This window comes from Saimiri boliviensis, chromosome 6 (assembly GCF_048565385.1).
Source record: "Saimiri boliviensis isolate mSaiBol1 chromosome 6, mSaiBol1.pri, whole genome shotgun sequence".
Taxonomy (NCBI): Eukaryota; Metazoa; Chordata; class Mammalia; order Primates; family Cebidae; genus Saimiri; species Saimiri boliviensis.
This window is the reverse complement of record NC_133454.1, coordinates 60,094,530-60,113,610: the sequence shown is the minus strand read 5'-3', so window position 1 is coordinate 60,113,610 and position 19,081 is coordinate 60,094,530. Positions and strand designations below refer to the sequence as shown.

Below are 19,081 nucleotides of genomic sequence, written 5' to 3'. Positions count from 1 at the left end.
TTTTTTCTAATATAATAATGAATTTGAAATCTAGCATTCCTGTAACAATGTGTCTATGTTTGTCTGTCTGTGTCTGTCTAATAGTAATTAATATCTGTGGTCCGTACCTGGAAGAGGAAGTACAGCTTTAAAGGAATAACAAAAGACTTTGTGTCTTAGACCCTTCGCAGGTGTTACAGTCGGGTGAAAGAACATGGTGTTGGGAAAAGAAAGAGCAGTTACACATTTGAACAGTTGGAACAGGTGTTTGGTCAGGGAGGATGGGATGCTCAGCCCTGCCAGCCTGTACTTATTAACAGTAGTGGCTTGTACCAGGAGCTGGAGTCAGATGGCAGCACTATGGAGGACTATTCACAGGAGGACTGGGGAAACCACAGTCAGGATCTCCATGGCTATCCAACAGATCAGGAATTGGGTAAGAAAGCCAACATGCATGATACTTCTGTTTGTGTGTATTTATGTACCTTTATGTATGTGTACTAGTACTTATTTGTAAATATTTTTGGTACTGTTCCTATAGTGGTTAGCACAGGGCATAAAGGACATCTCTGCCTTGTATGTCTTTTATGCATTTCCATGCCCCAGTCTATTTGGGGCAATATGGGGATCCTTGATTTAGCCTTAAACTGCCAACTAGTGCTTGATGTTGTTCATTTGACAAGTTGATTACCAACAAGATTCCCAAAAACACAGAAGAATTTCTAATTCTTACCTATACAAGGACACTCAGTGACAGATAGCATCCTATGCAAAATATTCTGTACCCTCTAGTTCTAAGATGACTGCTAAGATAATGACTCTTGGCCCAACTGCTGTAGATGTAGCTATCTTAGGAATTCCTTCCTTTATCCCAAATGGCATTTTTCTTTTCTGTTTATCATTTGGAAAAGATCTTCTCCCAGACTTGAGTCTGAACAAAAAATGAGGGGAAGCTTCCATTTATCTTGAAAAGAGCTGATATTTGAACTGTGTGATCATATTCCTTCACACTTCTTAAGGGACCCCATCCCAACAGTAACTGGAGTGATTTATACAGTCATAGGTATTAACTGGAGGGATTTATACAGTCATAGATATTAAAAATGGAAATAAAATTCCTGACCATCAAATCTAAACTTGTAGGGCCTAATTAAGAGTGTACATGTCAGGCCGGGCGCGGTGGCTCACGCCTGTAATCCCAGCACTTTGGGAGGCCAAGGTGGGTGGATCACCTGCGGTCAGGAGTTCAAGACCAGCCTGGCCATCATGGTGAAACCCCATCTTTAAAAAAAAAAAAAAAAAAGAGTGTACATATCATTGTGGGTTTTTTCTGTTTCTTTTTGCATTACATGCTCCAATTTTGATTTTCATATTGATTTCATAATTTGGAGATACTGATCAATTGGCCGTTGTACATTAACAGCAGGTTGTGTAATGAGTGCTTGCTTGGAAGGAAATGTTCTTGCTTCCAGCTCTTGGTACTCAGGTAGCCCCCAAGGAAGTATAAGTAGGATTGGCATTATAAATATGCTCGCTGACCTTTAGATAAAAGTTCATGGGCTCTGTTTTTTACCAAATTCTTGATGATAGAAATATGTTAATTCAAAAGAAAAAGGACTAAATGCTAATATGTTTTTTAGCAATGTTGTTTTAAAAATAGTTCTCAAATACTGGAAGATAGTGAAAGAAGAAAGAGGTTGTAAAACTAAGACTAATGACGTATAAAAGATGGACTTAAAGATTAGAAGAATAAAAGGGGTAGATGGTAAGCAATCACTACTGATTAATTTCAAAGGAGAAATAAGGTCTAAATTACTTTGGCATTCCGTAACACTGGTTTTGCTGTAGAGAGTTAAGTCACTCAAACCTTTGGGAAAAAAGCAGTGTGTAGAATACGTTGATCCTGATACTGGGGGAATAATTGCTTTGTAAAACCTACACAGAAAATCTAAATAGAACAGAATTATTTTTATTCTTGTCCTTTTAAAATCATGTCTGCAGTGAAATTAAGCTTTAAGCTCCTAGCTAGAAATCCACTGGTGACCTTGAAGAATTTCATACTTGTAGAGCTGGTTTCTGATCTTGCATATAAATGTATGCATCTCATTATATAAGAGTTATATTTATACATCTGATATTGGACAGTGTTTGACACTAGAGTAAAAGCCTGGTCTTGGAAAGTATGGAATAATCAGTAAACATAGCTGCTTATCTACATACATGCATGCCATTTCTTAGGAAAATATAACTTGTTTCAAAATCTTTGCTTTTCAGATGAAATACCTATCACAAAGAGAACATTAAAAATAAAGCAAGAGTCTTCTGAAGAAGCACAGTAAGTAGATGCTTCAGCTTTCCAGAAGTGTGTCTGCCTGTTCAGTGACCATTGGGAGGATCAGAAAATACTTAGACATGTTTTGGAAGTTCCAGCCATTCACCAAGGAGGCATGTCTATTCATTCTTTAGATTTAATCAGGGACTTAACTTAAAGGAAAAAGCATCACAAGCATAGCATCACTGGTAATTTCGAGAACTGTGACGTCTATACATTCTTTTACATCTTAGCTTAACTCTTCCAGTGGTTATGTAACATGTTGAGAATTTTGTATAGAAGAAGAAATAAATGTGTTACATGAAAATAGGCATGTTTTTGGTATTTGCTTGTGTGTGGATGTGGACATTTGGATGTTTAATTAAGGCACAAAGATGAGTCACAGGAACCTGAGTTTATCGGGGGTTAGGTGAAATGATCAGGCAGACCAGAGGGACACCTGAAGTATTACATTTTGGGAATCAAAAAGAAAGCTCTTAGATGGCCTATTAAACATTTAGAGAAGAAAGCAATTGTTAGAGGAAAGATTGAGAAGGTCCAGGGACAGTGGTCCACGAAGCTTGATCTTCTCCAAGTTTAGCATTATCTTTTGTGCAAGGATATCCTTGTTCCTGGAATTACCAGTGACATTGTATTTGTGGTTCTTTTTAACAGCTTTAAGTGAGTCCCTGATTAAATGTAATTACTGAGGAGAATATATTGGCAGATAAATTTGTGGAGAAAGTAAGAAACACCATTCATTTTTTTCACCTGTTAACCTTGGAGCATGGATAGCACCCACTTATTCTTGGGTGCTTCATCCCACATATATGATCTTGATGTCTGAGAGATGGCAGAGAAGAGGCGAAAAGGGCTGTGATCGGTAGCAGGCAGCACAACAAGAAAGCATTAGTTGTTTTTTGTTTGTTTGTTTTTGAGATAGAGTCTTACTCCATCATGCAGGTTGGAACATAGTGGTGCAATCTTGGCTCACTGCAAGCTCCTGTAATTCCAGCCTAAGTAGGTGGAACAACAGGCATATCACTGTGCCTGGCTAATTTTCATATTTTTAGTGGAGATGGGGTTTTCCCATGTTGGCCAGGTTGATCTCAAACTCCTGACCTCAAGTAATCTGCCTGCCTCAGCCTCCCAAAGTGTTGGGATTACAGGCGTGAGCCACCACGCCTGGCCACATTAGTTGTTTTTATTCAGCAAGCCACCACCACCACTTCCCCTTTGCAAATGCTTGTTTCTTTTTCAGAGTCTCCCACTGTCATCTGATTCCATGTCTGGGGAGAGGGTAAGAGTTCAGGGATGAGGAGTTGTTCCCCCAAATTGTGCCCATTATTGCATTCCTCAAAAAGGAAGCTAATGACCCACATCAGTAAGTTTAAGGCCATTTCTTATTGGGAAATAGTTATCTTTTAAGAGTGTGACATCAAAGTGTACAAAGGAAGCGAAACTGATTATTGTTGTAAAAAATGAGTTATTATAGCCAGGCACGATGGCTCACGCCTTTAATCCCAGCACTTTGGGAGGCCGAGGTGGGTAGATCATGAGGTCAGGAGTAAATAAGACCAGCCTGGCCAACATGACGAAACCCAGACTCTACCAAAAAAATATAAAAATTAGCTAGGCATGGTGGCGAGCACTTGTAATCTCAGCTACTCGGGAGGCTGAGTCAGGATAATTGCTTGAACCCAGGAGGTGGAGGTTGCAGTGAGCTGTGATCATGCCATTGTACTCCAGCCTGGGCAACAAGAGCAAGACTCTGTGTCAAAAAACAAAACAAAACAAAATACAAAAATTAGCTGGATGCGATGACACACACCTGTAATCCTAGCTACTCGGGAGGCCAAGGCACAAGAATTGATTGAATCCAGGAGGCAGAGGTTTCAGTGAGCTGAGATCGTGCCAGTGCACTCCAGCCTGGATAACAGAGTGAGACTCTGTCTCAAAAAAAAAAAAAAAAAAGTGAATTATTACAAGACCAAGCACCACCAGTGGCTCATGCCTGTAATCCCAGCACCCTGAGAGGCCAAGAGAGGAGGATTGCTTGAGCCCAGGAATTCAAAACCAGCTTGGGCTAGACATAGCTAGACCACCATCTTACAAAGTTTTAAAGTAGCTGGGTATAGTATGTGCAGTATACTACAGGCACAATGTAGTCCCAGCTACCTCAGAAGGCTGAGGCGGGAGGATTACTTGAGTCCAGGAGGTCAAGGGTGCAGTGAACCATGCATTCCAGCCTGGATGACAGCAAGATCCTATCAAAAAAAAAAAAAAAAAAATTACAAATCTGTACCTTCAAACCCTTATTATGCAAAAAAAAAAAAAAAAAAAAAAAAGTCACTGGGTTTTTCACTAAAATGTTCTTATCTCTTCCTTATAAACATTCAGGACAGGACCTTTAAGGAAGGCCCAGTTGATATAACTAGGAATGAACTCAGATTTCATGGATTTGGTGTCAGCAACCTCAAACCACTTAAATTTTTCTGGTGATTGGAACTTCAAAAACCAGGAAATGTAACAGACAGTTCTCAGGAATTGTTTAAATAACTTGGTCTAGTCCTCATCGTGCTCCATAGCTTTGAAACACTGATATGAGTCTTGAGCTCAAATCAGTTTCAGGCTCAGGTCAGCTGGGCAGGAAAGAGACAGGTTCTGCAGAAATCTCCAGCTAATGCTGCCTCTCCTTCAGGTTTCAGCTCTCAGGGTGAGGGATTCTGAACAGGGCCTGGGTAGGCCATTTATTTTCCAGTGCAATATTTTCTTTAAGACAGTTCTTTGCATGCTCTGACTACAGCATTAATGATTTAGTGCCATGACAATGCTGAGTAAAATAATGTGATTTGGGCATAGGATTTCCTTTTCTCTATAGGTAGGTACAGGTAGGATTAGCTGAACCTCGCTAATCCCCTAGGCTGCTCATTTATTCAACACACGTTTCTCAGGTGCCTACTATATATCAGGTATTGGGTCACTTCATTGAACAGAATAGACAAAAATCTCTGCCCTTCATCCCAACTCTTAGCATAGCCCTCTGTAAGATCAATAAAACATTTCGAAGAAGAGTAGGGAAAGATGGTAGCTATGAAAGATCATTTTCCTTTTAAGCATCCACCTATGCAGAAATATGGTCTGTGTCTTAGCCTCATAAGCACCACAATTAGACATCATAAAACTGACCAAGTGCTTTTGTGTCCTCTGAGAAGAGGAATAATTCCCCGAGAATGCAGTGATTTCATATAGATAGCCACTCTGATACTTGAAAGCTTTAAAGGCAAACCAAAGGATAGAGGGCAAATTCAGGGCAGTCTTAGTCTTAGCTCCAAGAAGCAGCTGGTAACAAAATACTCATTTTTTTGCCATCTTGCAAAGAAAGTCAAGGAGAGCAAGAGGACAGACTTCAGAATGGCTATGTGAAGCCTCCCCAGAATGTTCCCAAAGCTCCTCCCCTAGAAGGCATGAGAATGTAACAGGAAAGTCTCAAGGATCCTGCTGCTTCCAAAGCCTCCTTTCAAGAAGCTGTTAGCAAATCAGCATGTACACCCTCCTTTCTTGCCTGTGTGTGATTTATCTAAGTGTGGTAGTTGAGTGTTTTTGTAGGTTAAACCTGTAGTTGGTGTGGAGTATAGTAGTTTAATCAAGTTAATATTTAACAAACCAATCTTCCAGTATCAAAGTTTTGCTATACTGGAGAAACAAACTTTATATAGTTTCATGTATATACAGATTACATGATTTAAGCAGCCTGTGAAATAAAAAAATTTTCTAATGTTTTTTGTCTTATTCTGTTAGCTATATGAGTCAAAATTGAAATAATTCCTATATTTTTGCTTCCCTTTATAAAGGGTTTCCTAGAACAGTCTCAATTCACTATCTTGAATGTTTCTCTCTTGAAATCTAAGCCTAATGTGAGGCTTTTCCATCTGAATTCCCAGATCTTAATTCTATGCTAACCTGACTTCTTTTAATTTGGGGAGTAGTAATTAATTTCAGACAAATACAAAATGTCATTTAAAAAAGATCATTAGTCATAATCAGTTGCATATTTTCCCACAGCACACGTGTATGGGCCAAAAACATTGGACTTTCTGAATTTCCAGGTTAGAAATTAAGCTGTTAATTATTTTAAGTGACACCAGATACTTTTCTAAATATAGCATTTTTTACCTTATTTTGGTAGGTAGTTAGGTCTGAAAGCCATGGTAAACATAATAGCCGTTTAAAAATGTTATGATCCATAGATTTCTGAAATCCTAGCATCTGAGGTATTGATACTGATTAAACATGATACGGTGAGGCTATAGAAGTCATGGAAAGGAGTTTATCATTAATTCTTAGAAACTTGCTAAGGGTGTGTTTCTCTCATTTTAATACGATGATTATCTAGACTTACACTGCCTAGTACAGTAGCCACTAGTCACATGTGGCTATTTAAATATAATTTGAAACTAAATCTAATTAAAAATTTAATACCTCACATTAGCCCCATTTTAAGTTCTAGTGACCACCGTATTGGACAGCAGATACAGAATGTTTCCTTCACAGAAAGTTCTATTGGACACTGTTGTTCTAGACACTTGGGGAATTTGACTTTTATTTCTCTTTCCAGGAAGAGAGACATCATGCAGAATATTGTACAGATTTTGGAATCAGTACAGTTGAAATGGGAACTTTTTCAGAGCTGGACAGACTTTTCAAGGCTCCATCTTTCTAATAAACTGGCCATTTTTGGAATTGGTTATAACACCCGTTGGAAAGAGGATATCCGTTACCATTATGCTGAGATCAGCTCCCAGGTGCCCCTTGGCAAGCGACTTCGGGAGTACTTCAACTCTGAGAAGCCTGAAGGACGGATCATTATGACCCGAGTACAGAAGATGAACTGGAAAAATGTTTACTACAAATTTTTAGAGATCACTATTAGTGAAGCTAGGTGCTTGGAGTTGCACATGGAAATTGACTGGATACCCATTGCCCACTCCAAACCAACCGGTGGGAATGTTGTTCAATATTTATTGCCTGGAGGTATTCCTAAAAGCCCAGGCCTTTATGCCATTGGCTATGAAGAATGTATTGAGAGGCCCCTCTCACCCCACATGGAGCAACGTTCCCTGGACCCAGGAAAAGAGGGCCGGGTTGACCTGGAAACCCTTTCACCACAAGCCTCATTACAGGTGGAAATAGAACCCACCCGAATTATCTATTGCTACCTCGGGATTGCTGAGGTCAGAACTCTGCAGCAGTGCTTATTTTTACATTTCCAAGCAAATACCAAAACCTTCAGCAAAGATTGGGTTGGTATTAACGGGTTTTTGTCTCAGAACTGTATTGTGGATCCCGGAGTTTCCCCCAAATCTATCTATATCAAATTTGTAGAAGTAGAGAGGGATTTTCTTTCCGCTGGCTCTTTAGTTGAGTGCCTGGAAAAAGCCATTGGATACCCCTTAAAATTTAACAACTGAATGTCATCCTTCATAAGGATTTGGGCTCTTAGCTCCTTCTCTACTGACTTCCCATTACCCAGACCACCCCTCATCCAGATGCTGCCATCAGAGTCTTCATGGAAACTCTTTCCTCGATTGGGCCAGTACAACTTCTAAGGAATCATAGTAGACTTTGGCCAGAAAAAAAACAGACCTCACCTGCAAATGCTCATTTTGAGTAAGCAAGATATATAGCGAACTTGCATGGTGGGTCAGCTGTTTCTTTTTTAAAAACAGAAAAATTTTTAAATGGTTTTAGAGCCCTAATACAAACCAATGTAGGTACATTCCATATTGGACAAAGCTTATACTTTGAGTTTCATATGAAATTGAAAAATTGTATTTTTTTCACAATGTTTCATTTTTACACATCTCTATGTCTCTATATAAGTAATATTTACAACCCTGAATAAATAAGCAATAGATAATGGCAAGTTAAATCTTGATTCACAGTTAAAAAGACTGTTTTTCAATATCACCCTTAGCTACTATTGTATATAGTTTAGAGTTTCATTTTTTTCACCAACCAAGTGTTTTGCTATTTCCAATCAGTGTTGCCTGCAAAGACCTTTGTTTCTGTGATGTACCAACTTTACAGTTGTGTTGCCATTTAAACCTTTTTAAAAAAAAAAAAAATTAAAGTAATTCCTGGCCTCTTGGCGTACTAGTTGAGCTTTTTGTAGCAGAGTGTGGCCGCACTGGCAGTGGGGGCTGTGCTCTGACTTTACTGCTAAGAATGAAGAGAACAAACAGAGCAGGGTATCTTCACATCCTTTCACTCTCTATACCTTGCTGACCAATGTCTTCATTTGTTGTCAGAGTACCCAAGGTCACTGGACATCTCGTTTTGCAGTTCTTTTAAAAGTGACTAGGATAATCCTTTTGACCGTAAGTACATGAATTTGTAAAAGAGTCATTCCTCATCTTTTACACTTAGTACTCAGGGGCAGCTCTCAAGGAGTACAACTAGAAAATTGATGGAATCTTACTGTCTCTCAAAAGGATAGAAGGATCCAATAGAAACATCCTTTTTTTGAGGCAGGTTCTTGCTCTGTCACCCAGTCTGGAGTGTAGCAGTGCAATCATAGCTCAGTGCAGTCTCAAATTCCTTGGGCTCAAGTGATCCTCCTGCCTCAAAGCCTCCTTAGTAGCTGAGACTATAGGCTCGAGTGCCATCACACCAGCAATATTTGTTTAATTTATTTATGTTTTTGATAGAGACAAAACATATCTCATGTTTTGTTTCCCCCGTGTTTGATATGTTTTATCTCTACCAAAACCATAAATAAATTTTATTTTATCATGCTGTGATAAATCATACTATGTTTCCCCCTGTGTTTCAGCTGGTCTCAAACTCTTGTCCTTAAGCAATCCTCCCACCCAAAGTGCTGGGATTACAGATGTGAGCCACTGGTGCCAGCTCAAAAGTATTTTTTTAGGAGAAGGAATTGACAGGTATGAGTCCATTAGGAAGGCAACTGTCATGTTTAGATCTTTCAGAGATTTCTAATGGACCAACCACTACTCCTTACAGGTTAGTACTCATGGCTCAGAATCACTTACTAATAGCATAGTCAAGGATCTCTTTGATCTCATGGCAGGAACTCGTTAGATTGGTTATTTATCTTTAATGATTTCCCAGCATCTCTCAAGTGCTCTACTTTAAGTGAGCTGCAAATCCAGGTAAGAACTCTGATTTTTCCGTTTTTTCTATGCTACTGAAGATATACTTACGTATTAACAAAAAAATGTTCTTTTCCTGCAACCTGAATGTTCTCAAATCAATGATTTTTCTCATTCTGATGTGTGTTGGTTAACACTTCTTTATTTTTGTAGTAACTAGAGAGCTTATAATCAATGAAATGGCTTTTATTTCTGTTATTTGAGTCTGGGGTTATGGAATTGGTTGTTTTCTGATGAGAGCTGCCAAAAATGAGTACTAGTTCAAGGAGAATATAAATATCTTGAGAGTGTGTTGAGCGTAGCTGTTCTCCCTGGGCAGCATCTATAGGCAGAGGCCTGAGGAAATCCTCCTTGAGTTTGCTCTTCTTTGGAACTTAGAATTCTGATCCTAAAGACTGAGGCACTCTTTGCCATTTGTAGCAATAATCTCATAGTACTCAGTGCTAAATGCTGTAGGAAAGAGTATTATTAGCAGGAATACCTCATGGCATCTCTAAAACTTTGCTGTTGACCAGTCCCAAAACTAACATGCTTTAATGCATTTTTTCTTTTCTGAATCTTCCCATTGTTGTTAGTTGCTTAGCTGGGGCAGAACATTGGGTAACATTTCATAAGAATGTTTTAGACATACTGAACATTAGTGAGAATGGGACATTGCTAGACCCACTGTGAGTGGCGTCGAGAAGATAGCAAAGGCTGGATCCAATAGATGTTTTTACCATTTGGCTTGGGATGGTTGGCTGGGAGAGGACAAAGATGAGCATTGGGAAATGAAGGTTTACCAAGAAAGTAGCTTGCTGATACTGTATCTCCAGTCTCTTTGTCCAGAACAGTCTAGAAAAGATAGCAGGAGGTCAGATAACTATGAGCATTGCCAAAAAATAAGAAATGGACTATTTAGACCTTAATGAAGCCTTATAACTGATTCAAGGGGGACAGAGAAAGTATATTCAAATGTAAAAATAGATATTAGGAAATACTTTGGAAATCTAAGATGAGGTGTGATTCGAAGAAGCACTAGTGGCCTGCAAGTTTCTAACATGAAACTATGAACTTAGCTCTGCACAGATGTTTATGTAAGCAGTTCCCAGGTGGCACGCAGATCATCTGTGCTGGCATTCATGATTTACACCAGGATGAAGAGGAATCCACCTTCAGATGCATCTTGGTGAAAATTTTCAGAAAGTAATGGAGCTGTTATGCCAACTTCTACTTGACTGCCTCAAGGTCAGAAGAAAGAAATAGTTGAAATAGGTGACAGTAAGGAAACTTATTTAGGGTCAAAGAATCCTGAAGAGACTGCCCCTGTGTCACATGGAGACATTCACTGCCTATAAATTATTGGTTGCTGCTTTACTTCCCATGTCACAAGTAATTTGGGATCTGAATTCTGAAGGAAAAGTTAGCTACAGGGAATGACTGTTGAGGCTACACCTTATGTAGCACCTGATCAGGATGAACAAAGCCTGTGTGATAGATACTTGGTGTTTCTGGGTTAGAACCAAAAGACTTTACTTCCTCTCTTGGAAGGAGTTTCTCGGGGTGACTTGTCTGGAAACAGAGGAGGGGTGTTTACAAGAGATGGTTCGCAGTTCAGACTAAAGCCAAGAAAAATTTGAGTGTGATGGAATAGGAAAACCAAACCAACAACCCCCAACCCCACCACACAATCTGCTTGGCAAGTCCAAGTTTGTAGTTCCCTGCACAAGAATGTGAGACTGGCAGGTATCTCTTCCTGTTGTCTTTGCTGCCACTGAGCTGCCAAATACTAGATTCCAGGGTTTGCATGAGCAATTTCATGTTCGCATCGGCATTTCTCCAACCCACTGCATGGCAGGTATTTGAAGAGGAGCCAGGCAGGTCACACTAGGAAGAAGCAGCTGAGAGTGCGTATGAGGCACTGCATAGAAAAAGATATTGTGTACAGTGTTTGCCCAGGGACTACACTGTTAAAACAGCACAACTATGTGCAGTAAATGGAATCCCGCAGGCCTGGCTGCTTTTCTTCTCAGTCAGCTCTGCCCGCAGAGCAGGCAGCGCCAGGAATTCGTTGTTACGCTTTCTGCCCTCAGTGACCTTTGCTGGGTGGTTGAGCTGTGCTGGGATGTTTCAAACGTGTGTGTGCGCGCGCGCGTGCGCGCTTTTGGACAGAGAAGCAAGAACAGGTGTGCTGGGATGTTTCAAACGTGTGTGTGTCTGTGTGTGCGTGCGTGCGCTGTTGGACAGAGAAGCAAGAACAGGTGTGCTGGGATGTTTCAAGCATTGTGTGTGTGTGTGTGTGTGTGTGTGTGTGTGTGTGTGCGTGTGTGCGCGCGCGCGCTGTTGGACAGAGAATCAAGAACAGGTGCGTGCCTTGCTGTAAGGGAGCAGCGACCGCCAGAGGGCGCAAAGGTGCCTTTTGACGGAATGGCACAGGGAGGGGGGCGTTAAATTCAAATCACAGCGAACATGAGCTAGTCTCGGGAATTAAAGGATCAGAGCGTGCCTGAGCCTTTCACTGCGGGAATGGGAGGCACTGAAGATTCGGGGAATGAAGAAGATACGGAGGGACTGTCCTGCCTACCTTCCCGCAGCTGCCCCTCCTCCCCAGTCAGCTTCAGGCCAGAACGCCGCTCATTTCAGGGGCTAAAATGGGAGCTGCACGCGCGTTGCCTCAGTTTCCCGCTTGGCTCCTGGGGCTATCTTGTGCCAACCTTCCCTGCTCGGAGTATGAGGCACAGACCAGGGTAATTCTCCATGCTGGATTGTCGGGGTCTGCGGAACTCACTGAGCCTTCCTTTTTCCTGCCCTCGGGTGAAGATTCCCTGTGCCGCTGGCCAGCGCTGGCGCGTCCCGGGGTGCCCTGAGCTCCCGCAGGGCTTCTGCCGTCACTCTTGCTGCCACGCTCCGGTGGCCTCGCAGCCCCCGCCTCCCACAGAGCCCGCGGGCAGCTGTCGCTGCAACCTCTCCCTGCCACTGTAAAATGCTGCTCTCCCTCTTCCTCCCAGGAAGGCCCCCTGGTTGGGCCGGGGACCCGGCATCCCCAAGCTTGGAGCCAGTTGTTGGAGGCAGAGCCCTGGAGCTCTTACAAGTCAAGGATTACTGGTGGTTCCGACTTCGGATAGTCCCCAAATTTCCCACCCTTCCTGGTCACCCTATCCTACCCCGGAGGAAGGGGAGGGTACAGTGCAGGATAGTTCTGGAGCCTACTCTACTCTTCCCCCCTCCCGCCACACCCTGGCTGGCTCTCGGGTTATCACGACTTACCCCACCCCTCCCTGCGTCCTGACCTGGGAGAGGCCGGGGCGGGTTGGGGGGGTGGAAATCCCACTGTCCGCTTGCTGGGGGCGCCCCCCAGCGGCGGACCCCGCACGCTCCGCCCGTGAGGACGGCGACCTCTCCACCCCCTCGAATGCCCCGCCCCTCTGTCGCCCTTGGGTCCCCACCCCGCCACCGGCACACAAGCACGCAGACTTGGGCTGGAGCCGCTCTGGGTGTCAGCGGCTCGGTTCCCGCGCACGCTCCGCTCCCGCCATCGCGCAGCCTCGGCACCTGCGGGTCCCTGTGTCCCGCAGCTGTCGCCTCTGACTCTGTCTGGGCCAGGGAGGGCCATGATTTCCCTGCCCAGGTCCCCGGTGATCAACTTGCTGCTGTTTTTGTTCTTGGGGCTGAGTATCCTCGGTGAGTGAAACCCGGACCTGGAGGGGACTTGGGATGCAGGATGGGGTGAATTCGACCCTGAGGGAGAACTTTGGGCACTGCTGCGGAACTAGGTTCCACGACTCGCCCTCTTCCCCTGACCTCCCAACCCCACCCCAGGGCATCACTGACGGGTCCGCGCTTTGGCGGGGAAGGCTCCCAGTTTGGGTATGAGAGGGATTGGGGAGGGGGAGAAGCTAGGGGCATCTCGCGGAAGACCTGGATACCTCTGGGGTGAGTTATTGGAACCATTCTTCTCCCTGTCCACTCCCCACCCCCACCCAGCAGAGCCGGATGAGCTGAGCCGCTAGATGAGACACTGGCTAAAGAGCTTAAGGACTTAACTCTAGCCCCCTCTCATCTCCGACCCCACACACAAGCTGATGAGGAAGATCCCCCGGGGAATTCCCCTGGTCCCCAGGCTTGACACATGCACTTCGGGTCAATTCCCCAGCACAGATCCTCTCTCTTGCCCTCTCCTGCTTCCTGCCTTGGGAATAAGGGAGGTGCCCCCAAAGGACGACCGTGAGGCCATTGGGACACAGGAAATGGCGGAAGGGTTCAAATGCACAGAGAAACAGAACTGTGACACCCTCTCTCCAGGTTCACCACCCCTATTGGTTCTCAGAGCCAAAGGGACAAGGGGAAACTGGGAGGAGGGTGTCCGAGGGTCAGAGAGGAAGGGAACCTCCTTGGTGAAAGTGCTTGGGAAGTGTTGGAGGCCTCCACGGACTCTGGCTTCAGCTGGAGTTGGGGTGGCTCAGAATTCCATCTGGGAGAGAAGGACCGGCAGGACTAGGCCCTTTTGAGTGGTTTCACTTGCTTTCCATCAGGTTTTCTTGCTATCCCCCTTCAAGGATCTTGAATGGTGGTGAAGGGTGGGTTTGGCCATATTTAACTCATTGCTCGGGTTGGAGGATGTCGGACAAGTGAGGCCTGGAAAGATGTAGAGTGAAATTCAGCCGCAATGATGGGGACTGAGATGGAGATCGCCAGTGTCCCCTTTAGCCTGTTTTGTGTCCCACAGGTGTTGGGGCATGCAATATTACAGTTCTTGGACAAAGTGAGTTTCAGGAGCAGTCTCCCAGGCCACACCAAAGCCAGGGATGCCTGCCCCGGGATCCCTCAAACTTCTCATTCCCGCTTCCCCAACTTCAACTTCTCTGTTCCTTCTGCATTCCAGCCCAACTCTATCCCCCTTCCTTGTGGAAGGGGGGATAGGGGCTGGGGGAAAATCTCTGAAGCAAGGGAGGACAGTTCAAGTTGGCTGCCTGCTATCGTAGGCTTCACCTACTGCTCATCTGCAACCCTTTGTCCTACCCCAGCTTTGAGCCTCAATTTGTCATACTGAAGACCTGGACTCAAAAGTTCTATTGTCCCCCACCCCCCCAGGGGTTGCCCAGCTCCCGCCAGCCACTCGAGGGTTAATGGCACTGGTGACCTCGGGGCAACGGGCAGGCGCCCGGCTCCACTCATCTGGGCTCTTGGGGAGGTTCTCCGGCTCAGCTTGCTCCTCGGAGGCTCAGCGCTGCTGCCCCTGGGGCGTGAGAAGCCCGCGGGGGGAGTTTCTCAGAGAAAGAGGGAGACTAAAAATAGTAGCCCTGGGGAGCGGGCCCATTTCGCTCTCCTGCAGCCCCTGCCGGTTCCCTCACTCTGGTCTCCGAGAGGGCTGTGGGCCGGAAGGGTCCCTTTCTTGAGCTGTCCCTGTGTCCTTCGCTCAGACCCAACCAGCCTCCTTTTCTCACCCACTGGCTCCTTGGACTCTGGGACCAAAAAAAAAAAAAAAAAAAAAACAGACCAGTTGGGGGGCTTTCGAGACAGCAGACACCCGGGACAGAGGGCAGAAAAGCCTCAGGCCCCCTTCTGTTCCTGGTTTCTGAGAGGGCGAAGAGCAGGGAGCCCATGCTCAGACCCTAGTGTGTCCATTACAATCTCTTTCAACCCTCCTCTACCTTCTGTAAAGTGGAATTTTAAATGTGGGACCTGGGGAGGACGCTGGTGGTCCCCAAGGTGAAGGAAGCGCGCTCCCCTCCCAGGCCCAGGCAGTTTCCTGGCGGAAACCATTTCTGCCCGCTCTGTCGGTGCGGTGTGTGTGGCAGGAAGGCTGAGGGAGAGCCCGCACCACCCGCAGGCAAGGCCCCAGGCGGGCCGGGCCTCGGCAGAATGGCCAGTGGGCAGGGCCCCCAGGGGGCGTCCAGTTCCTTGAGGCGGGGATTGTTTTCTCCCGTAGAGCCTCTGGTCTAGCGGCCCCCACCCCACTTCATTGTCTTCTGCCTTATCACTGGGTGCAAATTTCCTGCCCAGACCACAGGGATCCTCCAGGAAATGGGAAGAGGGATGCTACGAAGGCCAAGGAACAGAGGTGGGGGTTCTGTACAGCGCAGCCGGGAAGCGGTGGGGGTGGCGTGCATCCTGGCCGGATCAACTCCCAGCCCTTAGAGGCCTTCAGCCTGGCTCTGCGAGCACGAGGGCGGAGAGCCGGGCCTGGCTGCGGCCTCTTCCCACGGCCAACGCCTGCTCGCCACGCGGAGGTGGCGTCTTCAGCCCCGAGGCAGAGCGCCGAGGCCTGCGGGGAGTAGGGCCCGGGACTAGGGCGGCCAGCATCCTCAGGCCGTGTGCAAGCCCGAGGTTATACCCCAAGGGGCTTAGCAGTTGGCTGATCTGTTGCTTCTCCGAAGGGCAAAGGATGAGTATTTCCGGACACTGTGATGCAAAGATAGCCCCCTCCTTGAAACCTATACCCGGGTCGACCCCCTGAACGCCAGACACACTCAGGGGAGGCTCTGTACTTGTCCGGATCGCCGTTCGCGCTGCCTGTAATTCCCTGCCACCCGAGAGGCCTCTGCCTAGATTGCCGGGACTCCAGAAGGGCTCCCAGGTGCTTTCTGGGTTTCAACCCTCTGTTTTCCCCGCCGCTGGGATTGCGCAGGAGGGCAGGGAGCACCACATTCACTGGGTCAGGCTTGGGAGCTGGGCCGCTCTGCCCTCTCCAGCTCCCGCAAGTTCAGAAGGAGCCGCAGGGTTAATCGGTAACCAGGCGGCCTCCCAACCCCCTTTGCTCATCCAGAAGTAGGTAGTGAGGGACCCTGGTGGTCCTGAGCAGCATCGCTACTCTCCCTTGGCTCTCGCTCAGGAAAACTGGGGAAGCAAGTGGGCTATGTGGAGCATACAACAGAAGCGGTCGGTCCTCCCTTTCTCCTAACATCTTCCCCTCCTGACTGGAAATCTGTCCCGCGCCTCTGGATACGAACAAATGCAAATGCGTAGAAATGTGTCCCCATCCCCGCTACAACCGTAGAGGCTGACGGTGGAGAGAGGAAGCTGTGATGAAATGAGGCAGGACACTGAGCCAATGGTCCCTGGGCACCCCTTGAGGCCTCCCAGGGCCGGACCCCGCAAGGTTCCTCCTTCCTGTTTGCGCAACTTTCCTCATTCTCACGTGGAGCCACGTTGGGCAGGGTCCGCGGGCGGAGCTGGGAGCCCGTCCGGGGCGCTCACACCTCGCTCTTGTCTCCAGCGCCCTCCTCGCGCGCCCAGCTGCAGCTGCACGTGCCCACCACCAAGTTGCAGGCGGTGGAGGGAGGGGAAGTGGTGCTTCCAGCGTGGTACACCTTGCAAGGGGAGGTGTCTTCAGCCCAGCTGAGGGAGATGCCCTTTGTGATGTGGTTCTTCCAACTGAAAGAAGAGAATGAGGAACAGGTGAGGGAGGAACGTCTCTCAGCAAGAGGCCTGTTGCGCCCAGCGGGATTGTAAGGAAAGAGCTGATAGCGGTGGGAGGAGTGTCGGGGGAATGGGGGCCGGGTAATGGGGGCCGGGGAAGGAGTCTCAGGGAAGAGCACCCTCACCAGTTCAGTTTTTGTTCTGATATTGGGAACTTCCCAGTTATCTTTTGCCCAACTTTCCCTAAAATTCTAGGACACAAAACACCGTAAAAATGAAGAGGCATTTTACTTGGTTATGGAGGAAAAAGGAGGAGAGGAAGAATGGAAGTTGAGGGCTGAGAAAAACTTAGGGGAAGTAACATACGCGACTTGTAAAAGTTAGCATATTTCTGGCCGGACGTGGTGGCTCACACTTTTAAACTCAGCACTTTGGGAGCCTGAGAAAGGCAGATCACTTGAGGCCAAGAGTTGGAGACCAGCCTGGCCAACATGGTAAAAACCCATCTCTACTAAAAATACAAAAATTAGCTGGGTGTGGTGGTGTGCACCTGTAATCCCAGCTACTTGGGAGGCTGAGGAAGCAGAATCACTTGAACCCACAAGGCAGAGGTTGCAGCGAGCCAAAATTGAGCCACTGTCAACCTGGGTGACAGAGTGAGACTGTCAAAAAAAAAGCATATTTCTGTTTTCACATTCTCTGCTTTGAATACTGTCGAGTCACAGGCCAATTCTCTTCCCATATAATCCTTATCTGTCACCTTGCCCCTTTATACCACCTTGAGAGCCAAGGGGCCATCTCCTCCCACAATCTCCCACCCATCTGTCTTGACACCAGGCTTACATCCAAATACAGATTTACCCAGAAGAGAATGAAACAATGTTTAGGAGCCCCTGAAAACTGTTCAAGGAAGTCATTTGGGTTTTTTTTTGAAATGGGGTCTCATTCTGTTGCGCAGGCTGAAGTGTAATGGTGCAATCTTGGCTCACTGCCGCCTCTACCTCCCCCACTCAAGTAATCCTTCCACCTCAGTCCCCTCAGTAGCTGGGACTGCAAGCATACACCACCATGCCAGCCTAATTTTTGTATTTTTTGTAGAGACTGTGTTTCACCATGTTGCCCAGGCTGGTCTCGAACTTCCTGGACTCAAGCAATCCACCCGCCTTGGCCTCCTGAAGTGCTCACAGGCGTGCTCTAACATGCCCAGCCTCATTTGACACTTAAAAAAAAAAAATTTGTAATATTTTTTCCTGGAAGATTCCTCCCCTATTGTGTAAGTTTCAGGTCTTACAAACCGGGATCTATCCCAGCAATCTGAGTTGCTTGCATACATACCTCCTACCTACATTGTCCCTACTCCCACTGTCACGTCACCTTTCTAAACACTGCAACTGGGAGATGAGACAATGCACAGGAACCAAGAATGGTTCTGTTGAAGAGGACCCAGGAGCAGTGAGAGGAGGCTAGGGACAAAAGGTGAATGGGGAGATGGTTCAGGTTAGAAGAATGGGTGCACATGAGGGGCATTTGGAGAATGCCAGTTGGGGCAGGGAGATTGGCTGAGCCTGCGGTGCAGTATATACATGATGTAATAACGAGCATGTGTTATGCCCCACACCAGGTGTTGGCCTACATCAATGGGGCCACAACAAGCAAACGTGGAGTATCCCTGGTCTACCCTATGCCCTCCCGGAATGTGTCCCTGCGGCTGGAGGGTCTCCAGGAGAAAGACTCTGGCCCCTACAGCTGTTCTGTGAATGTGCAAGACAAAGAAGGCACCAGTAGGGGCCACAGCATCAAAACGTTAGAACTCAATGTAATGGGTGAGTGAGAAACACAGACTTTCATACCCCTCCCCACCCTCACCGGGAGGTCTGGCAGGTCTCTCTCCTAAATGGCTGAGGGCAAGAGTTGGGGGAAGGACAAATGGAGCAACAGAAGGGTATGGGGCAGAGGGAGAGGATTGATGGGTCTTCTGGTGTGGTTTTAATCAGCCTCCCCTTCCCCAGTTCCTCCAGCTCCTCCATCCTGCCGCCTCCTGGGTGTGCCTCGTGTGGGGGCCAACATGACCCTGAGCTGCCAGTCCCCGAGGAGTAAGCCCACTGCCCATTACCAGTGGGATCGGCAGCTCCCATCCTTCCAGACTTTCTTTGCACCAGCGTTAGGTGAGGACACTTCTGGAAACAGCCAAGACAGGCTGGGGAAGGGGAAAGATGAGAGGTACCACAGGGACTGGGGTGAAAAGGGGGGCCAATGCTGACAAGTATTGGGAAGGAGG

General features: G+C 46.6%; 1 protein-coding gene across 5 annotated transcripts in view; it reads left to right on the top strand.

The window, feature by feature from the left end:
• Positions 1-19,081, top strand: part of LOC101049968 (myb/SANT-like DNA-binding domain-containing protein 2) — a 48,543-nt gene that overhangs the window by 26,488 nt on the left and 2,974 nt on the right. For 2 of the 5 annotated variants that reach the window (XM_074400775.1, XM_074400777.1), the window contains exons 2-7: positions 160-415; positions 2,254-2,314; positions 6,909-7,593; positions 8,602-8,670; positions 18,425-18,626; positions 18,813-18,968. In XM_074400775.1, the coding sequence (XP_074256876.1) occupies positions 160-415; positions 2,254-2,314; positions 6,909-7,593; positions 8,602-8,670; positions 18,425-18,626; positions 18,813-18,968 (1,429 nt within the window). The other 3 variants (XM_074400776.1, XM_003923555.4, XM_039470435.2) reach the window with 3 other exon arrangements.